The 17628-nt window shown below is 36.2% G+C and overlaps 2 protein-coding genes and 1 long non-coding RNA gene across 4 annotated transcripts; 1 reads left to right on the top strand and 2 right to left on the bottom strand.

The window, feature by feature from the left end:
• Nucleotides 1–186: 186 nt before the first annotated feature.
• LOC106668227 lies at nucleotides 187–3235 on the top strand. Its single transcript, XR_001340726.2, has 3 exons — nucleotides 187–306; nucleotides 1431–1475; nucleotides 2195–3235. It is a non-coding gene; the product is annotated as an uncharacterized LOC106668227 (long non-coding RNA).
• Nucleotides 3236–3656: 421 nt separating this feature from the next.
• LOC106668287 lies at nucleotides 3657–5958 on the bottom strand. Of its 2 annotated transcripts, none has more exons than XM_014396898.1 (5): nucleotides 5758–5958; nucleotides 4840–5093; nucleotides 4705–4781; nucleotides 4504–4640; nucleotides 3657–4394 (listed from the first exon to the last, which is right to left on the bottom strand). In XM_014396898.1, the coding sequence occupies exons 1-5, from the start codon at nucleotides 5789–5791 to the stop codon at nucleotides 3727–3729; spliced, it is 1170 nt and encodes a 389-aa protein (XP_014252384.1). In that variant the 5' UTR covers nucleotides 5792–5958; the 3' UTR covers nucleotides 3657–3726. The 2 variants fall into 2 exon arrangements, with proteins under 2 accessions (XP_014252384.1, XP_014252385.1); XM_014396899.1 differs by having other exon boundaries at nucleotides 4840–5087.
• A 1432-nt stretch (nucleotides 5959–7390) lies between these two features.
• On the bottom strand, nucleotides 7391–15909 carry LOC106668226. Its single transcript, XM_014396756.2, has 4 exons — nucleotides 15875–15909; nucleotides 13684–13863; nucleotides 11464–11800; nucleotides 7391–7903 (listed from the first exon to the last, which is right to left on the bottom strand). The coding sequence occupies exons 1-4, from the start codon at nucleotides 15879–15881 to the stop codon at nucleotides 7723–7725; spliced, it is 705 nt and encodes a 234-aa protein (XP_014252242.1). The 5' UTR covers nucleotides 15882–15909; the 3' UTR covers nucleotides 7391–7722.
• Nucleotides 15910–17628: the final 1719 nt, after the last annotated feature.

The following is a 17628-nucleotide window of genomic DNA, read 5'->3' as shown; positions in this document are numbered from 1 at the left end:
TTTAAATCCAGCTGTGATAGAATTGTAGGATTAATAATCAGTACGTGGGAAATAATATTCCCGCCATTCGCCCTTTTTCACCTGGGAGGCCATGCGATAACGTCACGAATTTTCTTCCTTGAAAGAGATATTTTTCATTTTTTACAATTATTAGTTTAAAAAAGTCTTGGTCTGAATTTTTTTAATGAATTGCATTGCAAATAGTCAATTGATCAGTTTTGAATTATTATATTATTCGGATATTGATTTATTTTGGTTACATATCAGAAGCCTTTCAACTAATGTTTCTTCAAATCGGCTCAGATGGTAAAGATGTTAATTTACTTTAAGAGTTAATTTCATTTAAACTCTCAAGTAGAACCCTAATCATTTATTGAAGAAATGTTAAACATGATAGATTACTCGAGAATATTTACTGATTTATGTTGTCCAGTCAATTTGGCGGCCGGATTGACTGAGAAGTTCTTGCGTATCAAGTCCACTGTAGATGGGTGGCTCTCGGGAGGATCTGACTCATCCTTAGCCAATTAAGAATAGGCCATCTGAGGTTGACACACGGACACTACTTTTGGGCCAAAGCCCATGTATGTGTCCGGCATGCAGAGAAAGGTACTGAGAGTCACCTGATTGAAAATTGTGCGTGCTTGAGCACAAGAGCAAGTGTTTGGAGTCCCCTGATCCTAATTCTTGGAGGAATTGGGGGTGTTCTATTGTAAATAGTAATAATATTTTTGTTGTGAGTGAATGTATTTATTAGCATGAATGTGTGATGTTAGAGGTGGAATAATGTGTACCCCATTGCCCTAATTGAATGAATGTAAATAGGAGTGAATGTATTTATTAGCATGAATGTGTGATGTTAGAGGTGGAATAATGTGTACCCCATTGCCCTAATTGAATGAATGTAATTAGGAGTGAATGTATTTAAGAATGAATAGGAGTACGAATGGGTTTTGGAACTGCATGTGTCAGAGGGACAGCCCCCCCCAAGCCTAGCCTCGGAGGCTGGACAAATAAGACAGAGTTCTGCTCCCAGATTACCAACACCTGAGGTGGGTGGTTCTTGAGTCTGCCAGCAATTTACTGTAAATAGCAAAATCTGAAGTTGCCGGTGGAGTACGAGAAGCGAATATGTTTAACTTTGCACTAAGCAAATTTGAGCCTATATAAATCCAAATCCAATCAATTTATGATAATGAATAGTGGATATCCATTGGGTATCTGAAATTCAAAAAACAACGGTAATTTAGTTTGAAGAAGGATATTTTACACTTTTTTGTTCTCATCACTTTAAGGTTGAATTGCAAGATTTGTAAAAAAAAAAAAATTAACACTTCTGTTGAATATCCATTTATAAAATAAGTAAAAAGTAAAGGTGATGGTGTACTTGTCTACCAATCTCTGATTTTAACTTTTTTTTCTTTTCCCAGGAGGGATTTACAAAGTGTAATTCCACTCTCTCTGCTGGTCATCAGGTTAGTAAGCATGTTTATTTATTTATATATAGATATCATACTTCTACAAAAATATATAAATGTATTATAAGTAATTACACATAAAAAAAGAGCTAACAATATTAAAATGTTTACACATAGCATGGTGTTATTGTAATATTCATATGAATAGAAGATAAAGACAAATTTTTGCATAAATTCAACAAATGTATATGCCTAGATTGTCAAGATTTGTTTAGCGAATTGTGAAGTTGGTTCAGAAAAATATTGATAGAGTAATTAAAAAATTGTAAGTGAGGGATGTCATTTGCAGAGTGCATTATTCTGTCTAGTTGTGAGTTTTATATCAGTATAAATATTCTATTACTACCCATATATGTAATCATATTGGTTCAAAATTGTGCCAAAAATTGAATACAAAATTTAATGGAATCAGTGTTCCAAAAATTATGACATCTATTTTACCTATTAAAGATGTGCAGTTAACTGAAAACAGAAGTTACTAAAATATGTTTTCCCAACTAGATAAATTTTTCATTTTTAAAATTAAAAAAATGTATTCATCCTTTTTGATTTCTTTTCTCACAAACGTACAGTTCCTCATAGAATGAAAAGGCAATTGCTAGAATGTTACTCCCTTCTTGTTTAATAGTTTTTTCTCCATCTTCTAAGGCAGTGTTCCAAGTTTTCCCATTGAGGAAGCATTTTTCCAGTTTATTCATTGAATTTTGATTTTCCAGGGCTTCCTTAATCAATTGAATGTGGTGATCCCAAAAATCTTTGAAGTGATATTGTACTGCTTTACATAAAATATTGTATTTAAAAAAATTTCAGTTGATTAAAATGATTCAGTTGGTTTCCTCTACTACCTTTGCTTTATTTATCTCTTGACTGTATTTGTAAAAAAGATAATGTTTTTCTATTTCATTATAGTGCTTCTCCACTTTTTTTTTTTTTTTTTGTTATATGCATGATCTCTTATAGCTTGATTTCTTGGTTTCTTTCAAACTGTCTTATTTGCTTGTAAGTCTACTTCTTTCTTTTATGTTGGTTTGGGTTTAGGTTTAATTCATTGTTGCACATTTTTGTTTTTATTAGTTTACAGTCTGTTTGAAATTTAAATTTGCTAATTCAATTGATATATTGTTGATATGTTCTTTAACCTTTTGCTAAGACAAAATTTATGGTAGTCCCATTTTTCCCATTTTATGCCAACCGAGTCCAATTAAAAGATATGATTAAACATTTAAGATTTAAAAACCCATTTCTGTAGATATAAGTGGAGAGACTGTTTGTCCACTATCACACATCGCATTGTGCAGTCTGACATTAATAATTTTTAATATAAATCACTGGTGCAATAGATTTTAATTAAGCAGGAGAGTCTTTTAAATAATGAGGTACATTTTCCCTCTTTACTTTATTTTCATATTCAAGAATACCATGTTGACCAGTTGTGAAGTAGGATGGATGACTATGCCTGCCACAACCTTAGACACAAGTGTCTATATGATTTGATTTTTACTTCTGTTATAATCCACACATCTGAAATCAAAAGTTACGAAAGGATGATTCATCAAATGTCAGACAAAGTTAATTGATTTATCAGCTTTTGGGTGTGTACAGCCCAATGCAGTACTTTCCAGGAGTTATTGCATCATTGGTATTTTTTATATATGATACATAGTACAGGGAAAGAACAGTAACTCCAAGTGCCAACACATCTACTAACAATTTGCTTCAATTAATCCATATTTGTTTAGTGGTCATAATTGACCATATTAATTATTCCAATTAATTATGCTTTTTATCTAAGTTTTTTGGTTGAGATGAAAAATTAGTTCAAGAGCGGGATTTGAACCCCCGACCTTTGGCTAAATAATTCGCTGCCCTGTCCACCTGAGCTAACGTGACTTCGTTCCCCTCGGGCACCAACTCCTCATCTCAACCTACAGCCTTTCGAATTTTCCCTCTTTTTGCCATATTTTCAAATGTCTAGTATGCTTAAAATCTGTGGGGTATTTTCTTGAGCTCTGCTTAGCAATGAACCTTCAGCTTAGTCATTGAAAACCCGATGACAGGTGATGACCTAGCTACAATTCAATAGTAATATTATAGTAAGAGATACATCGTAATGGCATTACCGTAATGCCCTCATTGTTTGGAAAAACACAAAGTGTGTTAAAATATCAAAACGCAAAATAAAATCGATTTTAACGGACATGTTTAATGTTAAAGTACGAAACACGATACGATTCTTCTAAATCTTCCTTTAACCGAAAGTTTTCTTCCGGCCCCTTTTGAAGATAGAAGGGGCTGCGCTATAGACGGTCGTCCGAGATCCGACTTTGAACACAACATCCGGAATCTTCGTGTTGCCTGCTGAATTTGCGTGATTGGCGTTTTTGAGAACGCCTTCTGACATGTTGAACTTGGATTTCATTTTGACGATCTCTGTCTTCTTAGCGATAAGAGAGGAAAGTGCTTGATCGATGCGTTTTTCCGTCTCGGAGTCCAAGTTGGAAAGGTGTGAGGTTTCCGAGCGAAGAGGAGTCACCGTCATCGCAGAATTCGGTGGCACGTTGGTATTTTCTGGGTAGTTGTACGTGTAGAAACTCACTTGGCTGACTTCACCAGGGTCTTGGCCGTCCTTGGTCTCCCTGCTCTCACCCGGCTCTTCGAAAACCCTATTCGACTTTTCGGAATTGTTGGAAGACACAGAACTGGCCGAGTCCTTGCTTCTCGGCAGGGTCAAAGACGCTGTCTTCGGTTCTTCTTGCTCTAACTGCTTATTATCCACCTTGTCTCCTGATTCGTTATTGGCTTGAGTTCTCAACGCTGAAAACTTTATCTCGTTTTCTTCTTCGGGCAGAGAATTTTTGAAAGTAACTTCAATAAACTTCATCTCCAAAAGCGATTTTAAGTCACTCAGGTCCAAAGCTGTAACGGCAAAGGTCAATTCAATTTTAGGCAAAAATAAACCTCAAGTTATTAGTTGGTCAAAAATAAACCACTATCAATTACTACTCTGATTAATTTTTCGTTTTACCTTCCATTTCCTTGTAGAGAGTCAAAACGCTGAGAAGAAATTCTTTCTTTTTCCTTGCAAAATACTCAAGAGAGTTGCGTACGTTTCGAAAGAAGTCGTTTTCCAAAACGATTGGGTCGGTTGGAACACGGGAAAATCTGATAATCGCAGAGAACGTTTTAGTTAATCATTTTACATTCTAACATATATAAAAAAAATTACAGTCTGCTTTTTTTCTTCTTCTTCATACTCGTCTTTTGGGCAGTGGCCTTTCCCTTCTTCTGCACCTTCTTCTGCACCTGTAATATTTGGTCTATCTCAACCGATTTTTTTTTTTTTAAATAAGACACTACTCACGCTAGGCTTCCTCGAACGATCTTCAGAAGTGTCGGGTCGCTCGCTGAAGGAGGTCGGGTTGATGCGCATCGCGTGGTTGGCAATCTGTATGTCCATCGCGTGCTGCTTCCACTTCTTCCGAGAGCTAATTTTCTTTGCCATCTTCTTTCTGAACATGTTGAGCAGGTAATCCTCCTTTCCTCGTTTTCTGTACTCGGCAGCGTTCTGCGAGATTCTCTTATCTACCTCATATCCTATCTCCTCCAAAGCTGTGGCTACAAAGTAACTCAATATATCATTTGTAAAAGGTAGAAACTATTTTGTTTTAGTTTTGATACGATTTTAAAGGTATTGCATGTTTAAAGGTATTGTAGTTAGTTTTCCTACCATATTGATCTGCCTATTCTCGCAGTTTTTGTCTGTCGGACGCGTTTCGTCTTCTTTACTGGCAGGTTTGTATTCCCCCCCCCCCCAAATGCCACACAAATCCACCACTGAAGATGGCTACTTGTCTAAACCAGTGTAAATAGGCGGACCGCGATGATCAGAAGCCAAACTACAATCACCTCGCATACCTCAACCAAAATTTATACTTTTCTGTTTTTCTGAGAAGTACAACAATTGGAAATGACAAGAGTAAAACATGACTACTCAGTATCAAAGCTATGAACCAAAACCTTATAAAGTTTACGTATATTGCTTGTAAATAATCCACATTTTAAAGTTAAGCTGTTATTGGACTTTGATCCAATAATTTATGACAGATGTCTGGAAAAGACATTCGGGCTTAATTCTAGGGACATTTGTGCCTATAAAACGATCGAATACTGAGATTATAAATATTGCGGTCCTGCCATTTTTCCATATCGAACCTTTTGTTTCGTTAAGTTACTTGATGAAGCTGTTGTCAGTATATCTTAAAAGTGAATTCGTACTTACCGTATTTATTCGTAAAATCGATGTGGTTTAACATATTACAGCTCGAACGATGGGGGATGTTGTGTGGTTTGTTTCCGGTAAAGTTTGTGTAATCTTTCAAGAATAAATTGGCATGTTAACTTTTGAAAATCTTTTACGAAAACTGTTGTATATCTATGGTTTAAAATAAGAGAAGAATAAAGAGGTGAGAAACATATGATTTTTTTTAACACAAAGTTTTTTGTGACGATTTTATTACGAATCCTCGTGTTATCTCATTTTTGAGCTTTTCCTTATTCACAAGGCGTCTCATGGCTTTATGACACTCCTTTAAGAGAGAGAATAACATTTTACAAATATCTCGAATTTAAAAATGGGAAATTGGAAATATTAGAGACGAGCACCGCGTAATCGCGCGTCAACTACTGGCCTTCTCCATGAGCCTTTGACTTACCCTAATAACTGATTTTTGGTCATTATTAGGATAATAGTTTTACGATACCCTGGTAAAAGCTTTTCAATCTGACCTGAATTCGATTATTCTGAGTTGCTCTGATTTATCATCCACCATCGAACCACTCACAATCCACCCCTGATTTCACAATTTTTCTATTAATCCTCCAAATTTCTGTTAGATGTCTTTTCACATTTTATGTTTTGTGACGGGCAGTATATCAAAGAAGCTTAATGCGACCCATGTTAAAAGGTTGATACCATGCAACTACAAAGAGGTTTGTCAGCTAAAACGAATCATTAGTAAGTTCTATTCTATTCTTATAGTAAAAAAAAACAAACAAATTTACAAGCGGGATTTGTTGCCCCATGTTGCGGTTGCTGAGTTTCGAAAGGAAACCTCCAGGCAGATAGAAAAATTATAAAAGTGGTCTCTATCTACCCAGAAAAAGGTGAATTGCTAGTTTATCATAGAATCACATCAGTCTATCATACCCAGTTCATCCTTAGTCTCTTACTTTATCCTTGAAGACTCAGACCCATGAACATCCACTCTCCAAAATAGCAACTATTGCGTGAGATATCCTTCAGGGTGGGAAAACGAAAAAAAAATATAAAGGTAATTTGAATAGCCCACGATCGCGCAAATAGCACGGAAGTCCACTGAGGTCTGCCTGCAGGAAAATATTTAATAATTTAATTAGCTTACAATGCTCAATAAAGAAAAATATACAGAGAATTTGCAGTAATAACTTGTTGAAGAATTCATAGGATCCATGATACGTATGTACCTATTATTAGCCATCAATTCCCTTTTACTACCGATCGTTCTATTTGATTGAATAATGTTGTAATGAAGGAAAATCTATATTTCGTCAAATTTTCTTTCAAAATTTTATTTTAGAAAAATATAAGTAAAAAAGTACAAAAAAAATACAAAGTCCAATCAAATGTACTTTATTGCCAATGCATAGCAGTCACCACAAAGATTACATAATAATAAATAAATGTAATTAGACAATGTTTGCTTTTCTTAATTCAACTCTATCACACATTTTTTAAAAAGAAAATATAAGTACAATTTTAATTTAAATCATAATAACTGCTTTCTCACTTTTAAAATTGTTTTAATAGAAATATTAGTTTAGGTTTTTAGAAAAAAGTATTTAAAAATTTAGTTTTTTAATGGGAAAAGATTAGTATCAATATAAAAAGAAACAATAAATAAAGTTTTTAAAAGGAGAAAAGAAAAGTAAATTTCTCGAGTTATTTAATCCAAATTAGCCTTCATAAGGGTGACTTAGTTTTCTCGTATTTAATATTTTGATTTTTTCTCATTTCCCTTCTTATAGGAAAAAACGGGACTTTTGAGTACTAATTTGCCTATTATAAGTACAAAATTTTTTCCTCCTTTTCCCCGAGAAATATTGAGCTTACAAATCGTTGTGGAACGTAAGGGATACGTTGAATCTGTTGTTATGATAAATCAAAAAATAAAAGTTCAGTCTTCCGTCAGCCTCGAAACTTCCTCGGTCAGAAAAGCTTGTAAGAAGACTCCCCCTGGCGCATGAAGATCTCAGGAAGGTTGCATTTATACGAGGAACACGACACTGCATCTTTAGCTGCACCGGCTAAATATGCTGAACGATACGAGCCGACCCTGGCCCTGGCTTCCTCCTGCTTGCCAAGCATTGACTCCAATGATTTCAGCATCCTTTAACAGACAGAGAATTCAGTGAATATTAAGCAACTTAAGAAAGAAATAAGTTGAATGAGGTAACATATTAGATTTTGGAGCATGAGTCATTTTTAGGGGGCTTGAAAAAACAAAAAGTGAGGAGCCATTTTGGTTTTTGAACTGTTCAGTATAGCAATTAGTGTCGGCGTTAACAAGTAGTTCTTTTTGCCATTTCTGGAACTATAATTTCTTTGTAAAGCCTAAGAATCATTTCACCCATGTGTGTTGCTTCGTTTTAATAAAATTCCCACTATGTTCTAGTTGCTGAGTGTCATGAAATAGTATGTGCTTGCATGAATCGAAATACAACTAATCTTGCTTTATCCTGAATAAAATATGTTGTAGTGTTAGCTGTATTAACACCTGCAGAGCAGTAGTCGACCTTATGCCCAATTTGCCCTCATTTAAAGTCCTCCCTTACCTTTCTTCTCTTAGTTTAGTTATTTGGCAGACATGAGTGCCACATGAATTAACCGAGGCATATTTAGTCGATTAAGGCTCTGAGCTCTAGTTGCACAACTGAAATTAGCCTTTCATATACCGTTTTATCACATGTGATGAAAAGTTGTACGACAACCCAAAGGATCAGTAGAGTGAGATACCCCGACACATAACTCAGAACAATTCCTCAAACCAAAAATCACAGTTCGGTGAAGTATGGCTGAGTTAATCCATTATTATTTTTGCCAGCAGGCGAAACAATAATTTCTAGCAGTTAAGAATTGCATAATCATTTATTAAAAGTAAATTGGAGTAAGTGACTGCTTTCTGGCATCTTAATGCGGTCGGAGAAAAAGCTGGAAATATGTTAACGGAGGTTCTGTTGCGCACTCGATACGAAAAAATCTCTTTGTTTTGTCTCTTACATGTTTTAGTTACCTTTGATGTTAATTAATTAAGGTTTTTAGTTGAGATGAAAAAAAGTTAATGGCACGAACGGGATTCGAACCCACGATCTTCGGCTAGATACGCCGCTGCTCTACCACTTGAGCTATCGTGACTTCGATCTACTCGGACATCAACTTCCTATCTCAACCCCACCTTATGAGTTTTCCCTCCTTTTTGCCATTTTTCAACTAAAAACCTTAATTAATTGTAATGTATTAATTGGTCAAGCGGACCACGAAATTAGTGAATTTAATTATTTGATGTTAAGTTGGTTTTATATGACATCCGGTGCTAGGTAGTAGTTGGATAAGGATGAGAAACATCAACATAAGCTCAGATATTTTCCCCCCTCCCAAAAAAAGTGAATTACCCAATTAATCAATTATCTGGAAAAAGATCTACTCAGGAAATAGAAAAAGTGTCCATTGCTACATGACAAAGCTCGCCCCCACGTTTCAATGTTTATCGTTCAAAAATTAAGGGATGTGGAAATGGATGTGCTTTCATTAACCCGACTTTTCTCTATCTTACTTTTCCTTTTTATCGGAGTTTGGATAACTTTATAAAAAAATAATAATTAATTGGTGAGGGAAATTCACCAATTAATTATTCACCAAAAATTCGTTCCATCGATGACACCTAATTTCAGCAATGTTTGTTCCTTGGTGGCAGAAGTGAAAATATCAGACTCAAGCTTATTTTGATGAATGAAGTAATCTATAAATAATTTTAATTAACACCGTAACATTTCATATGTTACAAACCAATAACTCCAAAGCATGCAGTACAGTAGAAAAATAGACGAATAGATTGTTTTTGTAAACATTTCTGTTTAGAGAGATAAATTACGTACTGCGAAGATTTACAGCGAGTCCCAAGCTAAATTGTGGGAAGGAAAAATCGCGACATACATTTATAAACGAGTTGAAACTATGAAAATAAAAGAAGAAGCGCGTACAGAATAATATGCTAGGATTTTAAATGAAGCTCCCACACACACATATACACAAAAAAAAGAGACAATGTAGGCCAAATGGACAACCATTACCAGCAGGGACAATTTCGTGAATATCGCTCGGTCACTTTCTAACGCCGTTTGAATAAATATCAACCAAGATAACTAGGTCCTAACGGAGCACCTGTTATAAATGTAACTTTTTTCGGCCATTCATTCATTCGCGTTCGGGCCGAATGGTGGAGAATAAAAGATATCCAGGACGTAAAACCGGGTGCGTGCCGGTCGGAATAATTTGTCCGCGGGCGTGCCGTTGTTGCCAGTAAAGAAGAGAAGACAAATCGTTTGTAAATTCCTTCTCTTGTTCTATTCGGACTTGGACTGATGATTGATGATAGAGGCACGCCACGATTCAGGAGACGACAAAAGTTTCGCTTGTGGCCAAATTGCACTCAATCTCCCTTTAGACCAGATTTCCACCCTCATCTTCTTTGAGGACTAATACACTGAGAAAGGAAAAACAGTGGCCACCCTTAATATTTTTAATTATCTTTTAGTCTATCCTCCAATGATGTTCTTACAACAATTAGTCCGTTTTAAAGGATTAGAGGTAAATAAAACATAAAATTTCCCACTTGTGTTTACAATTGTATTTTGTAACAAATTTTTGAATAGTCAATCTCTTCTTTGTTGGCTTTTCAGTAAAGCTTCTTTATAACGTTCCGATGGTTTGATTTTTTTAAGTAGCACCATTTTTAATGTTTCAAATTTGTTTGAGCGATGTTTTAAGTAATACAAATTCGGTTAGAATCATAGTAGTGTTGGAAGATGGGAAAAGTCAAGCGTATGTGACCAGGGTACTTAACGTACCCAGAAGAACGGTCCAAAGGGTCTCCCATCGCTATCAAAATACTGGAGGTTACCTCCAGAAGACTTGGATCAGGTCGTCATCGAGTCACATGTCAGAGAGAGGATCGTTTAGTATTTCGAGTGTACTCCGTGAACTACATCCTCCAGCTGTTGAAATCAAGCAACAACAAGCCAGAAATGTTAATATCAGTTTACGCACTGTAAGGCGAAGACTTTCAGAAGCTGGATTACGTGCGAGAAGGCTTGCCACCGGTCCAGAACTTTTGACCGCAAAAATCAATTGGTTTGATTAAGTTTGGACTAAAATCATGTTTTCGGATGAGTCAAGGTTTTGTTTGAGATCTTCTGACGACCGAGAGAGGATTGAAGAACAGAAGATTTTATATATATATATTCACTACGGATACGCTATGGAGGTGGTGGTGTATGGGTTGTGCAGGTTTCCTAACAGCTGCGCAATACATTGGAGATGGTGTTATCAGAATAAGTTGCAAATGAGATATATCGAAGAATATAATAAAGACTTGGTATAGAAGAAACCCGAGAAGATATTGCCATGAAGAAGAAGAAACAGCAGAACATGTCATCTGTTGATGCAAAGGCCTATGCAGGCTGATATTCAGGAATAGTCAAGACCTGAAGGATACAGAAAAACCTTGAAAGCCTTTTAACCCCCAAAGCATTAGGACCTGGTAATAAGGTTAGTCTTAAGGTTAACGAAGACTTCTAGACTAACGTGAGCTCGTTAAAAGGCCGAATCTTAATCATTGATAACCTAAACTAACATATTATCTTTGCAATAAAATGAAGGAAGAATACTTACCAGGAGAATGCTTTGACTGTCGGGGTTTTCGATTGAGACCGCCCGACGGAGCAGGCGATTCGTTCCAGGCAGGACGACGACTCCAAAAATTGGTATAGAGCACGACCTTCTTCCATCGCTGGTGGTTTAGGCGTCGACGATGAAGACTCTTTTCCCTTCGAGAAAAACATGTAAACGAGCGGAAGGGCGAGAGGTGCAGCTGCTGTCAGTAATCCGAGAGGAAGTGCTAGTTTAAGCAGCAACAGTTTCGCCGCGATGAGGACGGGCAGTTTGAGCAAGGCGGCCCCGACAAGTCCCGCCAGAAGAGGCTTTAACAGAGAACCTCCGCAAGCCCCGACTAAAATGTTTTATTGGTTACTTAAATTAAATTTATTGTTAAATAATTAAAAAAATTAAAAGGTTAAATAATTTGATCGTCGAACATTACTTTGGATCCGTTAATTCTTGTTTATTCGCTATTTCTTCAGAGTAGTATATTTATTAGTTATTATATTGAATTATGTGATGATATTGGTCTCGACAAGACAATCCAATGTCATTAAACTCTCCATTTTCGTTTGGACACACGAAATGCGATCTTCAGCACTTCCTCGGCTGAAAACCAAAAAACTAATACCTAGCTGTAGATTCAAGTCCGTGACAAAATCCAAGATAATAAGAGAAAGGACACAATTTGCTCTTAAATTCCAGGAGCAGTGTGTCAGTCCTTACTTTGGTCTTACTTAATTCAAGGAATTTTTATTGCTGCAATATCTAACTACATGAATATGGAGCCATGAGGAGATGATTGGCCGTTGTATAAATAAGATAGCTCTTGTGTTTTCGTTATTGTCCACCCTGATATAGATGTCTGCATGCCACGGGTTGGGGCTGATCCAAGTGAGCATATAGCTACAGAAATAAACCAATTCGGAAATTCTGCAAGTGTCACTGTCTTTCACGTGTAGACTGTGGCAAGGAGGTCACAAGATGGCAACGAACTAACAAAAGAGTAGCCATATACGCGGACAGCTTGGCGGCATTACATGCAACTACATCAGTAGTAAATTTCAGAGCCGTTTGGCATGCATCAAACATGTCAGACATTAAGGACAACAACAAAATTCCGCTTGTTAGGGTCTCCCAGGCAACGAGGTCACCGATAAATTGAACAAAGTTCGAAATAGACATAGAAATAGAAATAGGCCCTGAACACTTTTGTTGCATACCAAATTGCCAAAATCGTAGATACATCCATGGTTTATGAATAAGTCCTCAGTTCAATGGCACTGTATTCTAGGACAAAGGCTTGCAAAAGTCAAAGAACCACCACAAAAATGGTAGAACTACTAAACCTACGACGTGTTAGGACTAAAATAGGGCTGCTGCCTGAACATTGCACACTCCGGAGACATATGTATAAACAGAGCTATGACAAACCTGTGCAGATATTACCAGAAAGGAGAAGAAATAGTGGAACACGTCCTCTATGCGAAACCCTATGCAGGCGAGCTTGCTACTCCTGGGTGAGGAAAGACCAAAGTCTGAAGGAGGTGAGCCATTGATAAAACTTTGAGATCTGACAAAAGCCTCAAGCTCAACTAGATTTTCGCAATAGATCAATGTTGGTCGCAGTATGTAAGGTCGCAAAGAGGTCTCTTTTTGACCTTAGCCTTAAAGAGATTTCAGGTCAAGGAGTGAGCTAACGATAAACGTGATATAAAAACAATTTTTAGACATTTTCAAACATTTTCCCTTTTGACACGACGTTAGGTGGTACATTCATTCAACCTCAAACTTCGATGAAGCTCATAACTGGCCCAAGTCGTCAGACGATATCAAAGATTTAGGGGGGTAGGTAAAAACCTGTAAACTCTGGCAGAAGAGGAGAGGTTGACTACAATGGTCGACACATTCAAGCTGTACCATCACCTCACAGATCTCAAGTAGAAAATTCAAAATTTAAAAAAGTTCGAATTCGAGTTTCTCCTTAGTCCAACTTACAGTCCAAGTCATTCAAAGTACTACTCATCCACGGCTCCATGTTACTATGTAATGATTCACCAACGTACCGGCACAAGCCTGAGTTGAAGTAATTAACGATTACAATCTAGTAATATTTACTGCTTTCAAAAATACAGTGAAAAATATGAAATTGAAAATTATGCGTGTAAAAACGAGATTAAACGGATCCAAAGTTGAAGGTAACGCGAAAATAAACATAATGAATGGTATACTCACAACTCGGTAGCGCTAAAGAAGTCGGAGGCCATTTTTCAACAGTGTTGTAAGTTGCTGAATTGTCGTAAGTCTCATAACCGACCGGGGATGGATTGTATCCCATGAAATCCCTGCTCTCCTCGTTGATCGTACAGCTGGCGACGCCCAACATGATCGCAAGAAACACGACCGAGAACATAGCTATAGCAAAGAATAATAAGATCGTATTAATTAATTCACAACATGATATTTTTATATTTAGAACTTTCAGTTAGATTGAATAGAATTTTCAAAGTAAAATAGTCATTTTTTTAAAAACACCCGCACCCGGGGTTAATATGACCTCTGTTGTTGCGAACCCCCGTAAAAATGGTTAGCTGTTCGTTATATAATTTATGATATTTCTTGTGATGAGAGTAATTTTTAAAAAAATTGAGAAGTGGGTGATTTTATTATATTAACATTGATGTCTATTTGACAATTCCATTGAAGAAGATAGAACAAACCCACCCGACTACTACTACTAACAAGTAAAAAAGGTTTCTATGTACTAAGTTGATATATAGTCACTTTTGGGCTGAAGCCCGCGGTTGTGAGGGGAAAAATTGTTCATTGTGTCCTACATAATTGAAGGGTGTCATTCCTTGGATATTTATAGAGAGCGTGTAGGAATGCTCCTTGAAATGAGAATTGTGCTTCAGTACGGTAGAGTCTTTGGGTCACCTGTTCCAATTCTTGGAGGGAACGGGGTTGTTCTATTGTGTATAGTAATAATAGTTGTGCTATGAGTGAATGTATTTATTAGCATGAATGTGTGATGTGAGAGGGTCAATGGCGGAATAACGAGTACCCCATCACCCTAATTGAATGAATGGTATGTATGTAAATAGGAGTGAATGTATTTAAGAAAGAACGTGAGTACGAATAATTTTGGAACTGCACGTGTCAGGTGCTGAATTGTCAGAAAACACAGCTGTTTTATTGTATTGTACAACTTCATATGTTGCTTTGTGGTGTATACTGACATGTATTTATTAGGGTGAATGTTTCATGTCCATCCGATGGTGGAATATTGACTACCTCAACGAACCTCAATTCGATTAGTTATTTAATAGTGTAAAGATGGAGAAACCACCCTACTTGAAAAGTTGTAAATATAAAAGATAATGAGTACAAAAGCGTTGGGACTAAAATGGTAGACAACCCCCTGGAGTCCTTGTGGTACTCAATGTTTTTTTTAAATAGTCTGTTGTGGATTTTTTACCAGGAAAATGAGCTTAATTTAACAAACAGGATTTAAATAATAACAACTAGGGTGAAAAAGCATTTTATATTTTTCTTTTGTCTGAATCACTTAAGGTTTTGCCGATATCTTCTTGTTTATTTCGAATTTATGAGTAGCAATGATAAAGTCGACTGAAAAAGTATTTTAGTAAATAAATCAGACTGTTCAGAGAAAGAGAGAGATGTCAAATATTTAGGGTGGTTAGGGTGGACAAGCATGTAACAGGAATCTTCTTGTTTTATTTTACAAACTTAATCAGCAGTAAATGATAAAAATCAATAGTATTTATGGAGGGTATTTAATTTTTGTGATATAGATAGATGAATTTTTTAAATACCAATAGTGTTATTTATTGATTGTTTCAACAAAACGAGAGTTTTCTCCATGATGTTCATAAGGTGATAACCTGAAATTTATCTCACTAGGTTAACTAAAAAAATTGACCCACTGAAGATGACAAAATGCCGAAACGCGTTAGACAAACCAATCCAGCGAGGATAGGCAGACCTAAATTATTAGAAAATAAATTTTAAAAAATAGCGATAAAATTTAGGTGTGGGTTAGGTCTCACCTAGAGATCACAAGAAGTGTCACGAATTAAGAAAAATCAATAAAGTTTTTCAATTTTTTGTGCTTATTATTGGTATTGAAACTTAAGCTTTGCAACAAAGGATTTGATAATTGATTTGATAATTCTATGTGGTTGAAAAAATTGGGAAGTTACGATTTGAACTAATAATACGAGCCTCCTCCTGAAAATTTTTCTCTCTATTGGCAGTAAAAAAAAAAAAAAAATCAATGAAGACAAATTCTAATTCACCGATGAGAAACGCTTTTCTTATTTTTCTTGATTCATAAATAAAAATAATCTACACAATTAGACTTATTTGGGGTGAAGGTATCGACTGTAGAGGAAATCCGACTCACCTGTCATCTGAGAGTGTAACACGGTAAAGTTCAGACTGACACTGCACGTGTGTCGGCCAAGTAAACGTCTTATATAGCCGTTGAAAAAACCGTGGCCCTTTGTCATGTAAACGGCGACTCCCACCAAGCCGAAGATCCACCTAGGAAGGCACAGCAATTTCCCTACTAGAGGAGGATGGAATCACCACTGTTAGAGCTTTTCATTAACAAATAGCTTACGATTAATGATCAACATTGATAGATGTTTATTTCATACATTTACATTATACACTGACAGGCTAAAAATTCCACCCACTTGTAATACAACTTGATTTGTATATATTTTTATATAATAATCAATGTTTCACGTTTTTTAACGTTTAATAATTGAGTCTTTGTCTAAAAAAAGTTTTTTAAAAAACAGAAAATTGCTAAGGAAAATTAAAAAAGAAGGACAGATAAAATTTGTTTTAATTAGATCTTTAATTAACATTTCAATATCGCGTATTTCCTCTTCTTGCCTTAATTACATCTCGAAGACGCCTCGGCAACTTTCTACCAGTCTGGAAATGTCTCTTTGCCTGGTGGTTAGCCCATTCTTCACGAAGAGTCCTTTCAAGATCGCGGAGTGTCTCAGGAAGTGATGGACGTGCTCGTATTCGTCTTTTTAGGTTATCCCATAAATATTCGATGAGGTTCATGTCTGGCCAGGCTAAGACCCTGACATCATCACTGAGCTACGTTAAAAGATTAGCTCTGGGAAAAATTACAAGCTTCGCACCTTTCATTTCGCCTTCTTTGGGAGATGGTAAAGGAAATCTATACTCATCTGTAAAACGTACAGCAGACCAATCGTTCAAACACCCATGGCTCCATGGCTGTGTTCTCGAGCAAATGCGAGTCGTGAAACTCTGGATGTTCTGGTCCTCTTGCGGGGTGAAAAGCCATCAGTCCATACTGATTTAATCTTCTTCGAGCAGTGCGTTCAGAAATTTGGACACCTTGAACTTCCTGGAGCTGATGAATCGCATGAACAACATCCGAACAACAGGTGCCAGTTTCGCAAAATTCTCAAATTCAAGAATGGCCATCTTGTGGTTTTGTTACCCTAGGGCATCCAGACAGCTTCGTATGTTAGGACCCAGTTTTTCGAAAACTTCTAACTGCGTTTCTTAGGGAACTCCGATGGCAATAGCCCCATACCTAATGGAGCGTCATCAATAAATGCTACACCGCGCGCAACATCCTCAGCGCTAAGTGGCATTTTTATATTTAAAAATTGAAATTAAGAAATTTGTTGTCTCAACAAATGAGACTGAACAAACATTTTAAATCCCGTGTTTACCTCTAATTGATATTCCCAATTTAAAACACAACATAAACAAATATTATTGATAAAAACAATGAGACAAATTAAGGGTCGAATTTTCTTTTAACGAGGAATGAAAAAAAATCAATTGGATGTAATTTTTTACCTGTCGGTATACACATTTACATCAATGATTCAGGCTCTCTTTCATCTATCTCGCCCTCTAAGGCTATTTATATGACCAGAGGTCTAACCACTGTTGTATTCATTAGGCTAGTTTTGGATTTATACTTTCACACTACAAAATCTTCAGGTCTTCGCTTTTTGTATTTTTTTGTCTTAATGAGTGTAACTTCTGCTAGTTAGTACATTCGAAAAGATCATAATACCACGACATAGATAGCTGTTTATTCATTGCATCATCGCGATAATTTCATGAATTATGCTGTATCATCCAATGTCTCGT

Source organism: Cimex lectularius, unplaced genomic scaffold (genome assembly GCF_000648675.2).
Source record: "Cimex lectularius strain Harlan isolate CLEC.00 unplaced genomic scaffold, Clec_2.1 scaffold71, whole genome shotgun sequence".
Classification (NCBI taxonomy): domain Eukaryota; kingdom Metazoa; phylum Arthropoda; class Insecta; order Hemiptera; family Cimicidae; genus Cimex; species Cimex lectularius.
The sequence above is the reverse complement of the archived record's forward strand: the minus strand, read 5'-3'. Positions and strand labels throughout refer to the sequence as shown.

What these genes read in the sequence shown, in the direction of transcription:
- LOC106668287 (XM_014396898.1), bottom strand. Translation starts at nt 5,791, where the DNA reads ATGTTAAACCACATCGATTTTACGAATAAATACG. An exon ending in CGATTTTACGAATAAATACG is followed by an intron (nt 5,094 to 5,757) that starts GTAAGTACGAAT and finishes GTTACTTTGTAG; the next exon opens with CCACAGCTTTGGAGGAGATA. An exon ending in ATCGTTCGAGGAAGCCTAGC is followed by an intron (nt 4,782 to 4,839) that starts GTGAGTAGTGTC and finishes CAAATATTACAG; the next exon opens with GTGCAGAAGAAGGTGCAGAA.
- LOC106668226 (XM_014396756.2), bottom strand. An exon ending in TTCTTTAGCGCTACCGAGTT is followed by an intron (nt 11,801 to 13,683) that starts GTGAGTATACCA and finishes AAAACATTTTAG; the next exon opens with TCGGGGCTTGCGGAGGTTCT. An exon ending in ACAGTCAAAGCATTCTCCTG is followed by an intron (nt 7,904 to 11,463) that starts GTAAGTATTCTT and finishes TGTCTGTTAAAG; the next exon opens with GATGCTGAAATCATTGGAGT.